General features: G+C 55.3%; 5 protein-coding genes across 5 annotated transcripts; all 5 read right to left on the bottom strand.

The window, feature by feature from the left end:
* Positions 1-16: 16 nt before the first annotated feature.
* CONPUDRAFT_85993 (uncharacterized protein) lies at positions 17-4,467 on the bottom strand. The gene is made up of 28 exons (XM_007777462.1): positions 4,341-4,467; positions 3,902-4,285; positions 3,649-3,743; positions 3,482-3,592; positions 3,415-3,425; positions 3,233-3,359; positions 3,141-3,185; positions 3,070-3,089; positions 2,929-3,015; positions 2,823-2,872; positions 2,735-2,766; positions 2,656-2,681; positions 2,527-2,602; positions 2,404-2,475; positions 2,171-2,350; positions 2,049-2,108; positions 1,929-2,000; positions 1,761-1,880; positions 1,523-1,711; positions 1,384-1,473; positions 1,184-1,335; positions 1,075-1,132; positions 979-1,018; positions 895-923; positions 667-836; positions 513-615; positions 302-464; positions 17-247 (listed from the first exon to the last, which is right to left on the bottom strand). Exons 2-28 carry the CDS (start codon positions 4,266-4,268, stop codon positions 81-83), a joined length of 2,712 nt encoding a protein of 903 aa, XP_007775652.1. The 5' UTR covers positions 4,269-4,285; positions 4,341-4,467; the 3' UTR covers positions 17-80.
* Positions 4,468-4,689: 222 nt separating this feature from the next.
* On the bottom strand, positions 4,690-9,989 carry CONPUDRAFT_133359 (Pkinase-domain-containing protein; the record flags this gene model as incomplete). Its single annotated transcript, XM_007777461.1, has 6 exons — positions 4,690-5,419; positions 5,482-6,415; positions 6,479-8,789; positions 8,848-9,150; positions 9,306-9,636; positions 9,696-9,989. 6 exons carry the CDS (start codon positions 9,987-9,989, stop codon positions 5,315-5,317), a joined length of 4,278 nt encoding a protein of 1,425 aa, XP_007775651.1. The 3' UTR covers positions 4,690-5,314.
* Positions 9,990-10,946: 957 nt separating this feature from the next.
* On the bottom strand, positions 10,947-12,119 carry CONPUDRAFT_85991 (microsomal signal peptidase 12 kDa subunit). Its single transcript, XM_007777460.1, has 4 exons — positions 11,987-12,119; positions 11,701-11,760; positions 11,534-11,620; positions 10,947-11,195 (listed from the first exon to the last, which is right to left on the bottom strand). Exons 1-4 carry the CDS (start codon positions 12,020-12,022, stop codon positions 11,115-11,117), a joined length of 264 nt encoding a protein of 87 aa, XP_007775650.1. The 5' UTR covers positions 12,023-12,119; the 3' UTR covers positions 10,947-11,114.
* Positions 12,120-12,616: 497 nt separating this feature from the next.
* On the bottom strand, positions 12,617-14,760 carry CONPUDRAFT_160335 (uncharacterized protein; the record flags this gene model as incomplete). The annotated part of the gene is made up of 3 exons (XM_007777459.1): positions 12,617-12,839; positions 12,911-13,145; positions 13,206-14,760. 3 exons carry the CDS (start codon positions 14,758-14,760, stop codon positions 12,617-12,619), a joined length of 2,013 nt encoding a protein of 670 aa, XP_007775649.1.
* A 1,365-nt stretch (positions 14,761-16,125) lies between these two features.
* CONPUDRAFT_170286 (uncharacterized protein) lies at positions 16,126-18,929 on the bottom strand (the record flags this gene model as incomplete). Its single annotated transcript, XM_007777458.1, has 2 exons — positions 16,126-16,882; positions 16,936-18,929. 2 exons carry the CDS (start codon positions 18,927-18,929, stop codon positions 16,294-16,296), a joined length of 2,583 nt encoding a protein of 860 aa, XP_007775648.1. The 3' UTR covers positions 16,126-16,293.
* Positions 18,930-19,872: the final 943 nt, after the last annotated feature.

The following is a 19,872-nucleotide window of genomic DNA, read 5'->3' as shown; positions in this document are numbered from 1 at the left end:
CTAGGTATAGCGGTATAGCAGGCTTAATATATCGAGTAAAAGTAGATATTGTAGATCCGAGGTCGTTTGCATCACGTCGTTTAGTCATCATGATTCACGGGTGCAGCATCTTCAATCTCACGGTCGGCCTTCTCAACGTCGCTACGAAGCTGATCCGCGAAGTCCGCCGCCGTTCCTCGGGCCCTTTTAAGAAGAGTTAAGTATTTTGTTATGTCCGCTTTTTCAGCTTCTTTCAGTGGGCGCTGTTCTGCAAGGGACTTAGCAGGATGATACGATATGAACCAAATACGATATTTCTTACCGACCAGCATAGTGTTGCGAATGACACGATATACCTTGTCCAGCTCGTCCTTATACGTCGAGTCGACCAGCCCTTGGATCGTGGATAACGGCTCGCGGATACGCTCCAGCACGCTTTTGAAAAACTTCTCATTGTTCTCTTTAAAGTAACCTTCGAGACGAGCCTGGCCACAATGAAGATCTTGACGCGAGTGACTAGTCGGGACACTCACCTTCATGCGAGCGAACATGCCCGCCCCTGATTCTGAAGCTACTAGGTCGTACTGAGGAGCCAGCTCCTGTTTTACGAGCTCTCTGAACGACCCTCCATAACTCCTGTTTTACGAGTCAATATACTTGCAATCCGCGACCATAGCAGAAACAAACCGTTGTATAGCTTTTACGGAGGCAACAGCACTTTGATGAGCATTCCCAAGGGATTCACGGTACTTGATAGAAGCCCGTGCTTGTTGGATGCAGCTAGCGAGGGTGCCATGTTGGGCGACATCTTGTCTGAGTCGTTTGGGCAATGGTGTCCCATCCCTGTCTTCGCGTGCCTGACATACAGCAAAGCTTAGTCGATTCATTATTGACATAAGGCTGGGCTGAACTTACCGAAGAACTGCTATACACGGCTTCATCAACTGCGGGCAGCATAAGTGACGGTAAGGGATAGAAATGGAGGAAGACCCAACGCGCCTATTTCATCCAGAGCGTCTCCGACTTGAGTGATAAGGTCCTAGTAGTTGCCGAAGATATCGAGATAGGCATTACTTAGTGAGAGAAAGAGCTCACCTTGTTCAGTGTGTCGAGCTGAGTGATCAACTCGACATTCAACATGCCATGCCATTTACTGAAAGGAGCACCGTTAGCTCTACTCGCACGACAAAGGATGGCAGTTTACCTTAACACATCCTCGTTTCCCATTTCCTCCGACAAATCATCATTTAGGTCCGTGTCCTTCCATTCACCATGACGCCGCATGATCGCTTTGTAGGTGTTAAATCGTCTGGTACTGCCAAGGTCACGAATGACCTCATGACTTTCGCTAGCCGACTATCAAAGAACTCAGAGCCAGCTGAACCATGTAAGTTCCCCACTCACACTTTCAGCGGCTTTCTCAATGGAAGTCATGACAGAGTCGATGAGCTCGCCGATCCTATCGACGCGCTCAGTTTGAGCTATCTGATTGCTCTAAAGACGGGGTCAGATTCGAAGTTGATATGTAGACAGTCACTTTTACCTCTTGCAGCTCTTCGAGCACCTGTTTCGCTTTCGCAGCATACTTCATGTCTCGGAATATTTGAGTCCTATAGAATTGACTGATCTCGGAGGCTAAAGCGTCGAATGACGTGATGGTTGAAATTAGATTGTGAGATCGCCCTCGTAGTGCTACGTTACGTATACGCTTTTGGAGTGCAGGTATCCCTGTCTTGACAGCGCAAGTCAGCCACTAGCGATTAAATGAAGAGGCAACGTACATCATCCACATTATCGAACACCATGGTCGGTTCTTCCATAGGCCCCCCTCTTTCAAGCCGACGATAATCAACGGATCCCACAACGTGCACCGATATTGGTGGAATGATCGCCGTAAGTCCCTGAACTACGCTAAGTGTAACAGACCACAGAGTTACGATGAAACTTGCCTTGTCAATCTCGCGGTACGTGTTTTTATACAATGTCTGAACGTATCTGATGACTTGATCGTTTCGCCGCAACTAATGTTGATTTGAGTGACAGTGATCACATGTTGCAAAACTGCATACCGCTAGATAGATATATTTTTGGCGTCGGAGGTTGTCTTGTGTGTTGTTGAGTCCGTCAATCTATCACAAAGCGCAGTGAGATCCACAAACTGAGTGCGATGGAGGGCTAGTATAAAACGCACAAGTGCCGTCATTTGATTGAGTTGCTGCACTTTTGTTTCATCTAGCTTTGGAGGTTCGGCTACGGGTTTTGTTTTCTTGTTCTTAGATCCTTTTCCCGTAGATTTTGGGTTTGCACTCGACGTTATCTGAGCTACGATGGCTTTTGCGTTCGTTATCTTATCTGAGACGGGTTTGATTTTCTGGACACGTTTACATCTAAGTCAACGTTGACACGGAGGGAGAACGTATTCACCTCATTGATATCGTGGACAAACTCTTTCTGCTTCTCACTCTGGAAGTCGAACTCGGCTTCAGATACTTGATTCTAGGAGAATGATGAGTCGAGCAGGTAGTCTTTAGTTCACCGATATCTTACGTCCGAACCAGTGACAACCATGATCAAAGCATCTTCTCCAACCGTCCTTCCGTCGAACCCTACGAACCGCTCAATGCTGGATATCTCAGCTGTGAGATAACGTAAAAGGTAGAAGTATCAGTCACGTACGACTTCTTCAAGTACCGATATGTGTTCTATAATGAAATAAGTAAAAACATAATCGCTGCTTAGTGGTAGGCAAACTAACCGCATCATCCGCTACTCGTCGGATGTCAGACACTAAAGCCAGCTTGTGAGAACGAACTTGACACCAGAGTCGTGCATGGGCCACAAACCGAGGACGATAGTATCAGCCCTCCTGAGGAACTCTTCGGCTTTCGTTCCTCTGTTTTTAGAGTATCACTACTTCCGAAGTCGTGATCTTCCCACAGGGACGCTCACCGAAATGTGTTGGAGTCACCGTAGCCGGGAAGGTCTATCAAGACTGTTCCCGTTGATAGCATTTCAAATGGTCCGAATACTTTGGCGCTGAAGATTATAGTTAGCAATCGTAAAAATGCATAATGTCTTCGAAATACTCACACCTCAACAATGTACCATAACTTAACATGCTAAGTATAGAGTCAAGACACAGGCACAGATAAGAGTCTCACCCGTGATTGCTTGTCGTCTTGACGAGTTGAAAGGTACGTTCGTAGCTATACCATGTGTAAGAAGGTATTTCCTGTCAGCGGCGGTTCCAAACCTCTGCCTCCAGCTTCTCGGGGGTGTCGGCCGTAAAGTCCCGAGTCGTCCCGACGAATTCCTTTACAGATGGATGATTGCTCAACGACTCCACCGAAATGTCGCTGGTCACTTTTTGACCGCTTAGGCTGGAACAGTATGCATGAAAAGAGGTGGACGCGAACAGGCTATGGGAGCACTCACTGTGGAAATAACTTTGAAGTAGACCGAATCAGTGACCATTCGTCAGTAGAGTGACAGCACTACGTACCTGGACAAGCGTGTGGGCAGGATCTTCTGCGCCTGCGCCTGCCTGATACTCATTGATTGAAGGTAACCTTGTGCAACCCTCCAGCACATCCTCTACGAGGGGCTCGATGAACTGATGAGGTTCTGTCAAGTATCGCCCTTCGTTTACGAGGATTGGATACGACTTACCGTGTACCATGCATCTTCTGAAAGAAAACCCACTTCCGCGCGGTATTCGGCAGTGTCTTCATAATGGACTTCAACGACGGCTGACGTGCATGCACGTCTACAAAGTAATCAATTGGGTTTTTACGGGTGACAAACTAAGAGCGTACCCCTAGTTTCAGCGTGGGTGGACACAGATGGGGGACGACCAGATGTAATGAAGATTCCAGTGTCAGCTTCTCCCCACATTAATACAAAAAACTGAACAATGGATCACGTACGGATGACGCTGTTGTGAGGACAGAGCAGTGCAGCATGCTGTTCAAAAGCGTGGTCTTTCCATGGCCCGCATGTCCAACGACTACCACCGTCCGCGTCGACGGCGAGTCATCCACACGTTGAAGAAGCGTCTGCAACTCTTTCTCCCATTCGCCCCCACCATGCCTCCTGCTCACGAGTTCCTTCGCAGCCTCCAGATCCTGCCGAAGTTTTTCGAGAGCTTCTTCATCGGCAGAGGCGTACACGGTGTCTTCGTCCTCACTGGAACTGGCAAAATCTTCTGGGTCTGATTCCGGTTCCGCCTTGGGGGTCAGGTATTCTTGGGTCAGCTCAGCCATGAGCTCTTCATTCTTGATGTTGACCATGTTTGAAACTGCTTATACTAGAGAGATGTTGAGTACAGCAGCAGTATCCGTAGCCATGCGAGTGAACTGTACTTTGAGAAGATCCGAACAGTGCGGGGTGATGACGCGTGAACGATATAGTCTGTATCAAGGAGTAGAGATTATATAGCCTGGAACAGTCAAGAACTATGCGCGAATACAATGCGTCAATCAGTCAAACGCGTTAGCTGAGTGTGCGATCGACGTGATGGGACAGCAAGAGAAAGAGGACGCGTCGCGCGTACAAATTGGCTTATCGATTTTCGCGCGCGCGTACGTCGCGCAGTCGCTACCGGACCCCGGTCCGAGAACGGGAAATTACACACCTGACCTTATTTCAGTTACGTCTGACATGCAATCAGGACGAATTCACCCGTGAACCACGCAGAGAGAGAGAGAAATGCTGATTTCTAATTCAATAGACGTGAAAAAAAAAAGTAGCCAGAGGAGCCAGACACCAGGAGAATAAAAGCATCGCAGAGAGTAAGACTAACGAAAACGCAGACGAACGAGTAAGCTAAGAAAAGGTTAAGACTAGGACTAAGATGAAACTTGACGAGGCAAAAAGAGAGTGAAGCGCATGAGAGTCGAAAGACAGACCATGAAACGAGTATTGTATTAGGGGTAAGAGCGAGAGTTGAGAGATGAATCGATATCGATGACCGTTGGTGCGAAAGAACCGTTGTCCGTGTTCAAGAGAAGAACCCTGGATTATATATATCACATAGCACAGCACAGTAAGCAAGGCATAAAGCTGTCAGCAAACGAGCGAGCCAGAAGAGGGTAGATTCGCGTCGCTGGATATCAAACCCAGCGGGCGTCATTTGGTGTGATTTGAGGAACGTCGTGGTTTCCTTCCTGAGCATCCGTGAATTGAAGGGGCTGAGGGGCGTAAGCTGCGTTCATGTCGTCAAAGAAACCAAAAGCGGGGTAAAGTCGGGTGTTTGAGGAGGGAGAGAGAGAACGAACGGCGGTTCGTTTGGGAATATCGAGCGAGAAGAAGAGCAAAGACGGGGAAAGAGCAAAGACTATAGCTTCAGCTCCGTGAGCACCCGCCTAGCCAGCATCTGGTACTGCCACCCGTCTCCGCCCGCACGACGGAACTGGATCCCATGCAGCGGCAACCAGGGCACCTGAGCATCGATCGCTCGCATCAGCACATTATCTCCCAAAACATAAAAACAACTCAACGCACCTTGAGAATGTTCACGTCAAACCTCACACTGAGCGTGTTCGCACCCATACTCTCAAACACATCCGGACCCACAGCGCCCGTCGGGAACGGCTGCTGGCTCTGCTGCCCTTGCCCTTGTGGTCCCTGCCCAAACGCAAAATCCCTCGGAATAGGCGGCAAAATCTTGCCGCCACTCGACCTACTCCCCGGCCTCAACGTATGCATCTGGCCCGGCTCCTCGTACAGCGTCGACCCCGCGTCCGTGGTGCTGAACCCAGTCCCGTCCAGCCCAGATGTAGCAGTGGCAACCGTCCCATTCTCAACGGTGCTCCCGCCGTCCCCGTCCTCGCCGTCGCTCGCGCCCGAAGCGGTGCTGATCGGCGCAGAGAGCCCCGCCCCGTTCACACTCCCGTTGTTGTCCGCAGCGGGATTGAAGAACGACGATGAACCACTACTCGCGTTCGGGCTGAGCACACTGGCGCCCGACGGGCGCGTCGGCAGGTCCTTGTCCGCGATCGCGGGCGTCGGCGTCGTCGTCCGCACCGAGTCCTGGTCGCGGTCCTGCTGCTCCTTGTGCTTGTCCTTGCCACCCTTGTCGCGCGAGCGTATCCCAAACGAGAGCTTGCTCGCCTTCTTCACCACCGAACGCTTGCCCGTCTGGTTCGTGTCGCTGCTCGCGATGCTGCTCGGCCGCCTCTGCGTGCTCGGGCGTGGCGTTGGCGGCGCAGTGACGGACCCGCCGAGCGTAGCTGCATGGTACTGCGTACCGCCGTTGTGCTGGGACGAGCTACCCGCGGCGCCAGAAACGGAAGACGAGCCCTGCGGAACAATAGACGGCGTATGGACACACTCGAACCCGGTCTTGGTCTCGCGGTAGTGGACCTGCATCCGGTCGAGAACGCGCCGAATGTCCGCCTTGAGCACGCCAGGTGGCTTCGTCGACGTCGTCGCCACACTAAACAAATGTCAACCCGATCAGGCAACAACAACAACAAAAGAAAATCAAGAAGAAACGCACCTAAACAGCCCCTTCAAATGCACCTGCTTAAAGTCCTTATCCCCCTGCACCCCCTCCGCCCCGCTCTCCGCCTCCGTATCATACCCGGCCCCAGCCCCTTCACGTTTCCCTCCAGCAGCAGCACCCTCCTGCGCCTCATTTCCGGCAGCCTGCGCCTCCTCGTCCACCTCGTCCGTCCTCCCAAACGCACCCCCAGCCGTCCCAGGCCTCGCTGTCCCACCAAACCCGGTGCTCGGCCTCCTGTGCCGTCCGAGCGTGCCACCGAGCTGCGCAAGCCCAGGCAGCAGCGCGCCGCCCGTCGACGAGCGCCGCTCGTGGCGCGCAGCGCGACCTGAAGGGTCAAGGATGGTCGCCGCGCGACGATGAACTCCGGCGTTGGTGCCGAGAGGCTGCGAAACGGACGTGGTAAGCGTGCGCGCCTGGGGGCGCTGCGTAGGCGTCGACGGGGTCGACGACGGAAGCTGCTGCTGCTGAGACTGCTGCGGCGTTTTCTCATCGACAACCTCGCCCGGCTCGGTCACCGAAACCTTTGGCGGCGCCGGCTGCTGCTCCTTCTCCTTCTCCTCGGCCTGACGACTGTCCGTCGACACCTTCTCCTGCTCCGCCGCCGCATGGTGATGCCCACCACCAACAGCCCCAAACATCGTCGTCCGCCTACCAATGCTCCCCTGATGATGCTTCCCCGAATGATCCCGCGCACCGAGCAACGTGCCAAACTTGCGCACAAGCCCGCCCATCGCGCTCCCTCCTCCTCCCCCTCCCGCATGCCCACCAAACTCCTCCCTCTCCCTCTCCTTCTCCGCCGCACTCGCGGCGGCAGCCTGCTCCTGCGCAGCAGCGAACCCGCCACTGCCCACCTCCGGCCCGGCGGTCTTCGGCCCGCTCGAAGCAGCGACACCCTCGTTCATCATAGCAATATCGCCAGGCCTGCGCGCCTCGACCATCGAATTCCGTCCAGGCGCAGGCCCAGCGCTCGCAGGCCCGCCCCCGCTGAACACATTCGCAAGGTTAAGCAACGGCACCCTCGGCGTCCCCGCTCCCTGCTGTTGCTGCTGCTGTTGCGCCAGCTGCTGCTGCTGCTGCGTCGACACAGAATGGCTCCTCCGATGCGGCGCAGCATGCGGCGCCTTCGGCATCCCCACTCTCGCCGTCGCACTCGCACTCGTCGGCGCCGGACTCGGCGGCACCTCCATCCCCACATCCCTCGCCCTCGGCACCCCCTGGAACTGCGGCGCCGTCGGACTCGGACTCGGCGGCACCCCGCCCGCCGCGCTCCCCGGATCGAGCGCACGGCCCGAGTAATGCGACGTCTCAGGCGGCGGTAGCCTTGGCAGCGGCATGCTATAGTCCGCCCTATTGCCCAGCGCGTCCGCCGGCGCACGGACCGTGCTGTTCCGCGCCGGCCCGGGCGCGCTGACACCCTTCCCAAGACCGAGCGCAGCGTCCTCAGGGTCCACATCCGCGTCACCGTCGACGGACGCTCTGCCTTTACCAGGCGCAGCCACGAACGCATGCGGCGGCTGCGTGCCCACACCGGGTATCGCATTGCCGGGCGACGGCATACCAGACGCAGCAGCCGACGCAGCAGCCGAGAACGCTTGCGCATGATGCTGCGCGTGCAGCTCCGCCTGCGAGCTCGCGAACGCGCCCGGCCCAAACACGCGCTCGCGCTCCATCTTCTCCCTCGCGAGAAAATACATCGACACGAGCGGGTGAAAGCCGTGCGTCGGGTCCTGCTCGTGCGCGGCCACACCGTTCGCGCCCGCGGCAAGAAGATGCACAGCCGAGGTCGACGTCGGCGGGCTCGCAGACGGCGATCCAGGCGGCGAGCCCGCATTACTTCCAGGCAAAAACAGCTTCCGCCTCGCAAAGTCAAGCCCGAGCCCACTAAACCGCTTATTCTTCTTCGCCGACCCGGGCGCATTCCCGTGCGAATCGCGGCTGTCAAACGACAATGCGAGACTGCTGCTCGACACGCCCCCGCCGTTGCCGTTCGACCCGTCGAACGAGCTCCCCGAGCCCCAGCCGCGCTTGCGCTCGAAGGCGGCGACGGAGCGCTTGTACGAGTCGCTGTTGAGCACGTCGCGCAGGCGGCGCTCGATGTCGTCTGGCTCGCCGAACGAGAAGCCGCGCATGCGGGCGACGACGGCGGGGTCGACGTCGTTCGCCTTGAGCGGGATGCGTGGGAGCCCATGCGAGGCGGGCGGGCCACCGAAGCCGCGGGTCATCCACGGGTGGGAGAGGACCTCGGACAGGGGGGCGCGGGCGGCGGGGTTGGTGACGAGCATGCGGGAGAGAAGGTGTTTGCATTCTAGGTAAACCAATGGGGGTCAGAAAGTGCACTCGACTACAAAGGATGTGAAGCGCACCAGCACTCAGCCAAACCGGGTACTCGACCAGCCCTCTCTTGATCTTGGCATGCAACGCAGGCATACTTTGATCATCAAACGGCACCTTCCCGCACACCAGAACATACAGCACGACACCAAAACTCCAGACGTCGACTTCGGGTCCTGTGTACGCCCGCGCATTGAGGAGCTCAGGTGCTGCAAAATAGAGGGAACCACAGAATGTGCCGAGGGTGGAGACGGGGTCGAAGAGGTTGGAGAGGCCAAAGTCGATGATCTTGATGTTGCCCGACTCGGAAATCAAAATATTCTCGATCTTAAGGTCTGTGTTGTATTTTTAGCACGGAGCTTGAATATCAGCACGGGGCTGTGATGGGATTGGGGCTGGGGGAGATGGGAGAGGCGGTGCGTAGAGCGCAGAGGCACCGGGGAAAGCACCGACGAGATGGGGAGAGAGGGAGAGAACAAAGGTAACGCACCCCGATGAACGACATTGTTCATGTGGCAATACTCGAGCGCGCTCCCGATCTGGCGGGCGAACTTGCGGGCGACGCGCTCGCGGAGACGGCCGTGGGCGATGATGTAGTCGAGCATCTGGCCACCGTCGACGTACTCGAAGACCATGTAGTAGTGGTGGGCGTGCACGATCATCTCGCGCATCCCGCAGATGTGCGGGTGGTGCAGCAGCATACTAAGCGCCGCCTCGCGCAGCGTGCGCACCTCCTTGGCCGCGTCCTTTTGAGCCTGCTTCGGGTCGGCGGGGGCATTGGGGGGAGGGGGCTGAGCGCGGGGGAGGATTTTGACAGCGAGCTACACAAAGATGCACTGTCATTAACCAAAGGAAGAGAAACCACGGGGCGAAAACGAACCTTTTCCTCGGTAGGGTTGTGAATGGCGAGCTTGACCTTGCCCATGGAGCCAGCACCGAGGGTCTTTGTGAGGGTATAATCGCCCAGTATGCGGTTGGACGAGCGACCATGCTTGGAGGCGTCTCTGCCGTGTTTTCTGTCCCTGTCCCGCTCGCTGCTGCCGCCTGCCCCGCTGCTGCTGCCCCGGTCTCTGTCTCTGTCTCGTTCTCGATCTCGATCTGCACGGTCGCGGGGGCCTGCCGGTGCGTCTGCGCGGGCGGACGAGTCCTGTGCGGGGTAGGAGTTTGGGGGCATGGAGAGGGGGCGGGTGTGTTGGGTTGGTGGGTTGTGGAGGGCTGCGGGTTGACCGCGCGGGCGGGGGGTGGTGGGAGTTGGAGTTGTTGAGTCCGTGGAGGATGTGGATGGTGGAAGGCGGAGAGAGTCGGTGTTGTATGCCCTCACCGTCTGGGACGGCTGCAAGGGCTGGAAGGGCAACGGGGCCTGGGGACGTGGAGAGTCGCCCTGTGACTGCAGGGGGCCGTGAGAACAACCAACAAGGGGAGGACCGCCTCGTCCTCCATCCCGCGTGTAGCCCCCCATTGTTCCCCTTTCTCCTCCTCTCCATTCCCCTCCTGCATCCGTCGCGTACGTCGGAGGCAGCCCTGCACCAGAATCTGAGTACTGCGCCGAAGGATGCACCATCACAGGCAGAAAGGGCGACTCTTGGATGGGCATGTCGAATTCGTGTCCTCCAACCAATCCTCCCTGTGTGGGCGTGATCGCTCCCTCGTCCACCGCACCGGCTAGCATCGTCGGGTACACTTCCATCCCTCTGTCTCTCTGTCTCTAGTCTAATCTAGCTGGGTACTGTGAGGGCGAGGACGCTGGGGAATGGACGGAGAAAAGAGTCTAGTGTGCTGGGCTTGGGCTTGGATCTGGTCCAATTGGGTGCTGTGGCCCCGTGGTCCGTGCCCCGCCCTTGGAGCATCGTTATCAAGCAACCTCTTCCCCGCTCCCCGGGCCTCCTCCTCCTCCTATATCTTATCCCTCCTTCATTCACATCCCCTCTTACTCCTACATTCCCCTCGGACGCCGGTGCCTGGGTTAAACCGCCCGTCGCTCGTCTATTCATGTATAACATAGCTTACAAAATCTCCTCAATATACTTATCTATGTTTCACACCACCGACAATCACAAGCGCGAGAACAACATCCGACGGACTCCCTCGAGTCACTGTAAAACATGTTCAAGTATAAATAACGATGCGTACAAAGCCTGTCCAGTAACTCATCGTGTATGACATCAGTGATCCTCGCTCGCGTCTCCTGCTTCACCCGATGCCCAAAACACCGTCGACATCACGGAGCCCACCGGATCCACATCTGTAGCCAATGGTGCAGCAGCTCCAAGAATACGTCGTCGACTCCGACAAGAACCTACTACTGCGTCTTCTTATCTTCCTGCGTCGGAGCCCACTGCACAGGGTGCTGGTTGAACATAGGCCAGGGCGGCAAGACGACCTGTTACAAATTAAGTTAGGTTAGCATGCTGTCGCCGAAGATCCTTGGAGCATAGTAGTGGATATGCTAAAGATAAAGAAAGTGCGCAGCAAAAAAAGTACGCTTGTCCGCCAAAAGAAAGGGTAAGAGCCGAACACAGCAAATAGGCGCAGCCTAAACCACCAAAGGTCTCTGTGGACCTGCAAGCGCTCCCAGCAACTCCATAAATATGCAGGAGTCGCGCCCGGAGCCGCAGGAACGGATGGTGCGCTGGCCCCGCACTGCCCATACAGCCGGCGTACAAAGAACGCGCATCTCCAACACTCCATCCCAAAACGCAGCGTAAAACAGCAACTCACCAAACACAGCCCGACGACCGCCAGCCCAAGCGTGCCAAACGTAACCTTGAGACTCTGCATCGCGAACCCGAGCACGAACGAGAGCGCCTGTGCGGCGCGTGAGCACGTTACGTTGCACACGCGTACTCCTGCTCGAGTAGGCGAGACCGTTGGGAATGGGAACGTACCGTGCTACCGAGGAGCGCCCACCGAACTGCGTCGTCTGCGGTCTTTTGACCGTGGAAGTCCTGTATGACGGCGCAGGAGAAAATGGAAACGGCATGTCAGCCGAGTTCAGGTAACTCCGAGACACAGACGAGTGGAAGCCCGGTGTATGCGGAACAGCAGCGCGCAGGGGTATCAAGGGAGGGACAGGAGGTTCCATGGTAAAGGTATCAATGCAATACAGCACACCACAGGCAGGGTGTTGTTGGATAACTTGGAGAACAGACAGGTCGAAAACAGGGTACTCACGATGCGCCCCTCGAGGAGATCCTGCATGCCCGACATGATTGAAGCTGTAAGAGGCTGGAGTGTAGTTTTGGACGTGTAATGGGTTTACTAGAGCAGCGCGTTCCAATATGCACCCTTGATGAGTCTGTGGGCGTGCAGGAAAGGACCAACACACAGGAGGAGAGACGAGTACAAGTGCAGGTGGCCGAGGACGTGAACGTGACGCGGGGACGTGTCAGCCACGCGAGCATTGACACTAACCTCGGGTTAGGGTTGCATGTCATTTCAGTTCAGCAGCTTGTTGCTGCTTTAACTTTAGAGTTGATCGACGTCAGAAAACGCCGTATGAAGATCAGTCGAGGTATGTTTCTTCGCAACCGAAGATCAGCGAAACGTCAGGGTTTCATTACAGAAGCGTGTCAATGTCGCGCGCATGCTACCTATGCACGCATAGACAAGGTCGTACGAAAGGACACAGCTTTGTAAAGTAAGAACCCTCATTCTGTCCACCACAACTGAAGTAAAGTGACATGAATCTAGCCTGCATGGTATCGTCAATCTGGGTATCCAAGTCGCAACATTCCTCGTTACAGGTCTGGGTGACATAATGAAACAGAACAACGGCAGCTCAGCGCTTATCAACATCTCTTGCTACACCCTCTCACCCGCACGACGCTGCGCCCAAGGCATCTGACCAAGCCCAAACGCACGCTGCCTCTCCTCAGCCTCCCTTATTAACATGCGCTGCTCCTGCATATCCACCTCAGGTAACAGTCCAGGCGCGCCTATACCACCATGCGCCTCGTTCATGTGCCTGTACACATCCTTGCGCTCGAACGTCCCCATGCAGCGCCAGCAGATATGCGCGCCGCACCTGCCACAAACCAAATGCACGTCAGCCGCGAGCTCCCACAGCGAGACAGAAGTTGTGCGGATGGCACTCACCGACACGCGACGTGGTTGCACCCTTCCCCCTTCTCGATCAGCACGCCGCAGGACGGGCAGGGCGCAACGCGTCCACTCTGCTCTGTCACCCACGCGCTTGTCTTTCGCTCTTCCACATCGGGCTCGACGACAGGCCTGTACACCGTACAGACGCGGGAGAAGCACGATGGGCACCGCGCGAACTCGTCTGTGCCCCCGTTCTCGTTGCTGGACAAGGCGCATATCTGGGTGCAGGCTGGAGTAGGACAGCATTTGAGTTCCTTGGGATGCCGAGCCATGTGGTCCGTGAACGCACTTTCCAGGAGGGCGCCAAGCCGTTCTGGAGTGAGAATACGATGAATGACGTCCATGGCGATGGGGGCGTTGCATTTTCCGTCGCCACCTACACACTGCAGAGGGAACATGCGTGGACCGTCGTTGGCGGACGATATAGATGCGGCGGATGCGAGGAAATGGACGAGGCATGCGCGGCAATAGACGTGGGTACACCCAATGGAAACCGGAGACGAGACCTGGCCAAGGCAGACTGGGCAAGAAGAAGCGAGACCGTCGCAGGTAATAGCAGTCAAACGATCCTCTTGCTCTTCACCAGCTTCGTCAGGCCAGTCGCAGCGAGCCTTCTCTCCGCGGATGAGCTCTTCGACACGAACCTTCACCGGCCCCACAGCCTCTTGTGTCACGCCAGACAAATGCACCCGCACAGTCGACTCCAGCCGCTCCACCCAAAGCTTGCATGCATCCTTCCTCCGCGACCGAGCGGCCTTACCCAGCTCATACCACTTACCCTGTACTCTGCAGAACACATCCTCGGGCGCCTCCACCACACACTCAACCAGCTCCCCCATCCTCACCTCCCTCTTCCCCCTCGCCATATACCCACACCCCATCCTCTCCAACCCCTCCATAGCCCGCCTCGCGTCCTCGGCGCGCTCATACCTCGCCTTCACACGCACAACCCCATCCACCGGATCCGGCCCCTCAGAAACCATCTCGAACCGAACCGCACCCCTCGAAGCCCATCCGACATCGCGTTCCGTCCAGCGCACGGCAGCCTGTGCATCGAACAGCCGCCCCTCCATACGGCGCACGAACGGCGAGCCCGCAAACGCCCGCACGTCCTCATCTTTCGCCCACAGCGGCACATCCGTAAGCACAATCGAGTTCGCGCGCCAGTGCAGCGGCGGCTCGCGCGTTCCGGGCGGCAGCGTGTTGAGGCGCACGCGCACGGGCCGGCCGGCGCAGAGCCCGCCGTTCAGCAGGGGGACTTTGGTGCGTGCGGAGGTGTCGCCGCCGTCGTCGTCGATGTAGACGACGGTGTAGTCTACGCATGGGGCAGGCCAGGAGATGTGCAGGGTGTTGGGGTCGGAGTCTGTTGATGTGAGGCGCATGCTGCAGGGAGGAGTGTATGCGGAAATCGAGACGTCGAGGGGTCGCCCATTGTAAGATAGAGAGGAGAGCGTGGATGCGTGGTCGGCGCTCGTTAGGGCGGTTGCGGTTGAATAAAGCGTTTGCGCTGTAGAGTCGACACTAGTGACGACGAAATGTGTGGTATCTATTCCGTGCGATAACAGCAGGTTTTGGACGTCTCCTGCCGCCGTATTGATGGGAAGACCGCTAACGTGAACCACTCGTAGATCGAATGAGGAGACAACGTGTTTTATTGCGAGCCCATCGTCAAAAGTAACGAGACATCCTGAGACGAGGAGAGGAGTACGTTTCTCGTTAGGCGGTCCGGTAAGAGTAGGGAATTCGGGTGCTTTTCCCTTGGCATTGCGGTGGCCCTCGTATTCGCCGTCTAAGACGTTGTCATTAGCAACCTCTGTTGGGGTGGATTGTATACGGGTGACCATGGAAGTGTTTTCCGTCAGGGGGAGAACGAGAGAAGATAAAGTAGTTCTTGAGCTTTGTAGAATGTGTGCTGAACAACAGTCAAAGACAATTTGTGGGGGAGCCGTTTAGAGGAGGTGTCGATGATGAAGCGCGTCGAATAATGGAGATCTCTGGCAAAGTAAGGTCAGACGCGGTCAAACCATCGCTTCCGCGACACGATAGGTTATATACGCCTCACCCAGTCCAAGTCACACTAGAAATGTTGCGGTCGCTTGGACGCCCCTAAGTACCCGAGACACGGCGCTTTTGTCCCCCCTTGTCCACCACATGAATAGGGTCAAGTCGGTTCGAGTGGTGGACAACCAACAAACAAAAGATCGGACGCTTATTACCCCGGTAAATTAGTGTACTAAGCAAAACGAAATCCTTGTACCACTGAAGAACGTGTACCCCGGATGCATCACTTGATTATTAATGGGCTGTAGGACATAGAGCTCAGACGTGCTATTTAATGTCGTAATGCTGTGCGAGCAGGACTGTCTGTAGACATCCGGAGCACGGAATCAGGCAGAGTCATAAGGGGAGGAGGGGCCAAGTCATGGAAAAACAAGCTCTGTTGTAGTCCTTTTGCTTGTTATTTGCAAAGGCAGTGATAAGAACGTGGTAAGCGCCTGATAAGTCGGAGGTAAACTTCACATAGGGGCTCGACGACAGTGTGCCAAACATGACCAAAGCAATATAAATGTCGGGACATGGGTTTTGGCCGGCGATTTTTATCTCTGCACCCGACTTTGTGTCAGACGTTTGACCTTATACATGAGTCTATTAACTGATGAAATACTGAGAACCAGATTTAATGCATGATGCATGATGCATGATGGTTAACTTTTGGCATTCAAGCCAAAGAGTACTCTCTCGACCTTTTTGATTGGCGCCTGCATTACTAGCGTGTAGACGCCGTTACCGTGTCAGTACTTTCTCCGTTAACCAGCCAACTTTCTCTGGTGATAGCTTTCTTGTACTTTTCCATACTGTCTCTTTACCTCGCTGGTGCTGAGTCATCCGCACGAATACATCAGTTTTACCTGGTAAGCGGGTCTCGAACTCGCTGATCCAGTCTATCACCCGAGGAGATAGTATACCGATCAAGGGACAATGTACGTTAGTTGGCGGAACCTCCAAGAGCACCACCTGGGCCGTCAATACCGAGAGTACAGGTAGAGTTATCAGAGGCACCTTGTGTTATTTTATGTACGAAACCGTAGAAATTCCAGTCAACTCATGCATCCAGGGCAACAGCCTTCTGGCAACGTATTCCAGCAAGAAACCACCATGCGGGGCAATCTATGCACTTCGAGGGTATCGGAGGGAGATCGACGACAAAGTGATTATTTGTGAGTACTGTATATTTAAGATACTTACAAGGCATATAACATGATAAGACATCTATGGGGAGGTCCCTACAAGAGAGCCGCAACATAACTTTAGGAAGGTTCAAAAAACGAAGTCACTGAAGTCCCTCTGAAAGTTCCCTTGTATAGCACCGATAACGTTCACATGATGGCGCACCCTCGGTCGTCCTGGGCACGGCGCATCAGGTCCTGCTCATCGCGCTGCTGTATCACTGCAATCATATCCTGAACGTGATTTGGAAACCCTCCCCATGTCACGGGTCGCTGACCTCCGCGCTGCATGCGAGCGAGGCGCGCCTCCCTTTCGGCTTCCCTTTGCAGTCTCTGCTCCCGAGCCCGAAGCTCTGCGAGCTCCTGAGCGTTGACCGGTCCATAACCGTTAAGGAACGCGACCGGCGGCATAGCCATCTCCATTTCCACATCCATTGCCCACCTGTGCTGATCCTGACGGCGAGGCTGGGGTGGGCGGAGCGAATGGGGATGATGAAGGGAATGTTGTTGTTGCTGCTGTTCCCGTTCCCGTTCCCGTTGTTGCCGTTCCCGTTGCTCCTGATCGCGTTGCTGACGACGCCTCTCCTCAGCTTGTCTAAGCAGCACCTGTTGCTCTGCAATATCGACAGGAGGCATCGGTTCAGGCATCCCGATGCCACCATGCGCCGCGTTCATATGCTTGTACACGTCCTTACTGTCGAACGTCTGCAAGCACTTCCAACAGATATGCGTCCCGCATCTGCGGACATCGTTAGCCACTTCTAATTGCGAAAAAAGCGACATTTGACTAACCGACAAGCAACGTGGTTGCATCCTTCACCCTTCTCGATGAGCACACCGCATGAGGGACACGGCGCGACGCGGCCAGACTGCCGAGAAACCCATGTGTTAGTCTCCCGCTCTTCGACTTCCGGCTGGACAGCTGCCTTGTAGGTCGTGCAAACGCGAGAGAAACAGGAGGGACACTGAGCATGCTCATCCTTCTTCGATCCAGACTCGTCGCTGGAAGAAAAGCTGTAAATCTGGGAACAACCTGGCGTAGGGCACCACCTGAGCTCCTTGGGATGCTGAGCCAAGTAGGAATCAAACGCGCTCTTCTGAAGAAACTCGAATTGCGTGGAAGTGAGGAATGAAGCGATCTGGGGCAAGGGAATGGAAGCTTTGCAATGTGCACACTGTAAAGGGAACATTTGCTGGCCATTGTCGGCGGAAGGAGAAGAGGCGGCGACAGAAAGGAAGTGCTCAAGGCATCCACGGCAGTACGCGTGACCGCATTCAAGGAAGACGGGAGCGGAAATGACGTCTAGACAAATAGGGCAGCTAGATAGGCAATCGCCGGACGAAGCATTCGAGCTCCTGGTGCTGGGAGCTGAAAAATGGAGCTGATCTTCATCGTCGCTCTCCGAGCTCCAGTTGCATTTACGCCGATCTCCCTGGACAAGCTCCTCGACTCGCACCTTCAAGGCGCCGACAGCCGCCTGTTTAGAGCCGGAGATGTGAATCCGGGCACCCGAAGTTGTATGCTCCATCCATGCGTTGCATCCACCTTGCCGCCTAGCAGCAGTGATATCACAGAGAGCTGCCAACTGCGCAATGGTGTCCTCGTCGGCCGTTATATCCGCCCCATACTCGTACGGATCTGGCATCCTCACCTCGCGCTTCCCGCGTGCAATATAGTCGCATGACTTCCTCTCCAGCTGCGCCTTGGCAAGCTTCGCCTCCTCCAAGGTCCTGAATGTCGCTTGAACGCGAACGGTGCCGTCGATCGGGTCCGCCCCTTCGGAAAGCCGTGTGTACTCAAACTCCCCCCGAGATGACCACCTAATGTCGCGCTCCATCCAGCGTACGGCTGCCTCAGCATCGAACAACCTCCCTTCCGAGCGGCGTACGAACGGTGACCCTGAAAACAGTCGGACATCCTCATCCTTGGCCCATAGTGGGACATCGGTAATGATGATAGAGTTCGCGCGCCAGTGAAGCGGAGGCTCGCGCGTGCCAGGAGGCAGAGTGTTGAGCCGAACACGCACCGGTCGACCAGCGCACCTTTTGCCGTCTAGCTCATCGACTTTGATCTGCGCCGAGGCGTCGTCCTCATCGAGATAGTTGACAGTGTAATCCACACAAGGAGCTGGCCAGGAGACGAGTAGGGTGTTTGGCTGGGATTGAGCTGTAGGGAGCAAGCTGCCGGGAGGAATGTATGGCTCGACAAAGACACGTAGTATGGGGTCAGAGTGTGTAAGGCAGGAAAGGCAGGGTTTCTTCGCGGCATCCATGAGGAGCTCAACGTCAACTTGATCCGCGTCCCGATCAATTTTCTTGATGAAAAAATGGACGGGGTCTATACCATGCAAAGCCAGCAAGTCGTTTACGTCTTTCCGCGTAGCGTTGGCAGAAAGTCCACGTACACGAACCACGCAGAGGTTGAACGGAGAGACAACATGCTTAACAGCAAGTCCTGCAGAAAGGGTGACGATGCATCCATGGAGCAAGTATTGGGAGGAGAAGGCCGAGTCAGTGCAGTTTGCCTTTTCCTTCCCTTTCAAGGAAGTGGTACGAGCCAGGTTTGTGGAAACCGAGGAGTGCGATGGTGCCGGTGGTATGAGCAGTGATGGTGAGCTATAGGCGGGAGAGAATGCCTGTTTCTTAGGTTTGGCATAGCAGTGAGCGCCATTTGAGCTTTTTCGCTTAGGTGGTGGATGGAAACTAGGGTAGGAATCGGGATGAGTGGAATCGCCCCTATACAACGAATCTGAAGTGGGAATCTGGGGATACAGGGCAGAAGGCATGCCTTGAGATGCCCCTCGCTGGATGAAGTGAAAGGGCCAGACCACTTTATATGAGCATTCTGACAGCGGAAGCAGGGTGGACACCTCACCTGACCTATACACGTCCATTGCTCGTCGTTAACTATGGGGACCGACGAGGCTAGGCCTTTGGACAAGTGGGGCATTGCGACAAACACAGATACGAGCAATGGACGACAGACTCGGACCAAGCATGCTACTTAAGTACTCTCTCAGATCTCAGCACCAGCTCCGCTGATGGCTGTAGCTCGGGAGAAGACTCTCCACATAGTTCTTGACCTTCAATTAGGAACAAGAGAATTACCTTTGCAATCATGACTGTACACTACGAAACGAGACGTGGAGTCACACTCCGAGGGAATTGCCTGCGGTGTAACACATGATAAGCGCTGATACGAGGAAAGGAAATGCGAGTTCCATTAGTGGCTCTCGCGGAAAGGTCTATGCACAGCTTGCTGTATCTCGTGCTTCCCCCAGAAGTTTCTAGAAGCTGTGCCACTGCTAAGCGCTACACTAGCGATCGAAGCAATCTTAATATAGTACAGCGTTCGATCTATACTAGTGCAACTTCGCTTCCGGTGTTTATACAGCGTTCAACGTTCAACTGTGCTGAGCTCTGCAGCTGAGACTAAGGGCGCCTAGCGAACACGTCCGCGATACAGTACCTGGGGCTAAATCGTAGACATTTTGTTCAATAGCACCGGGGCAATACGACTGATTGCCAGCCATAGGTGTCATCACATCGGCATCACGTACTCGTGTAACAGCATCGTCGTGGTCCTTCTATCCTCTTTCTCTATTTTTTTTTGTCTTGAGGCATCGTTGACGTCATCAGCCAACCTACACTCACCGTCTCACTAGTGCCAATGCTCTTTTCCCCATGCCTTTTTACGTTATATTCGCACATTTCCGCCAGCTTCATCTC

Source organism: Coniophora puteana (assembly GCF_000271625.1).
Source record: "Coniophora puteana RWD-64-598 SS2 unplaced genomic scaffold CONPUscaffold_21, whole genome shotgun sequence".
Taxonomy (NCBI): Eukaryota; Fungi; Basidiomycota; class Agaricomycetes; order Boletales; family Coniophoraceae; genus Coniophora; species Coniophora puteana.
Note: the sequence above shows the minus strand (reverse complement) of the source record. Positions and strands in the feature narration are given on the sequence as shown.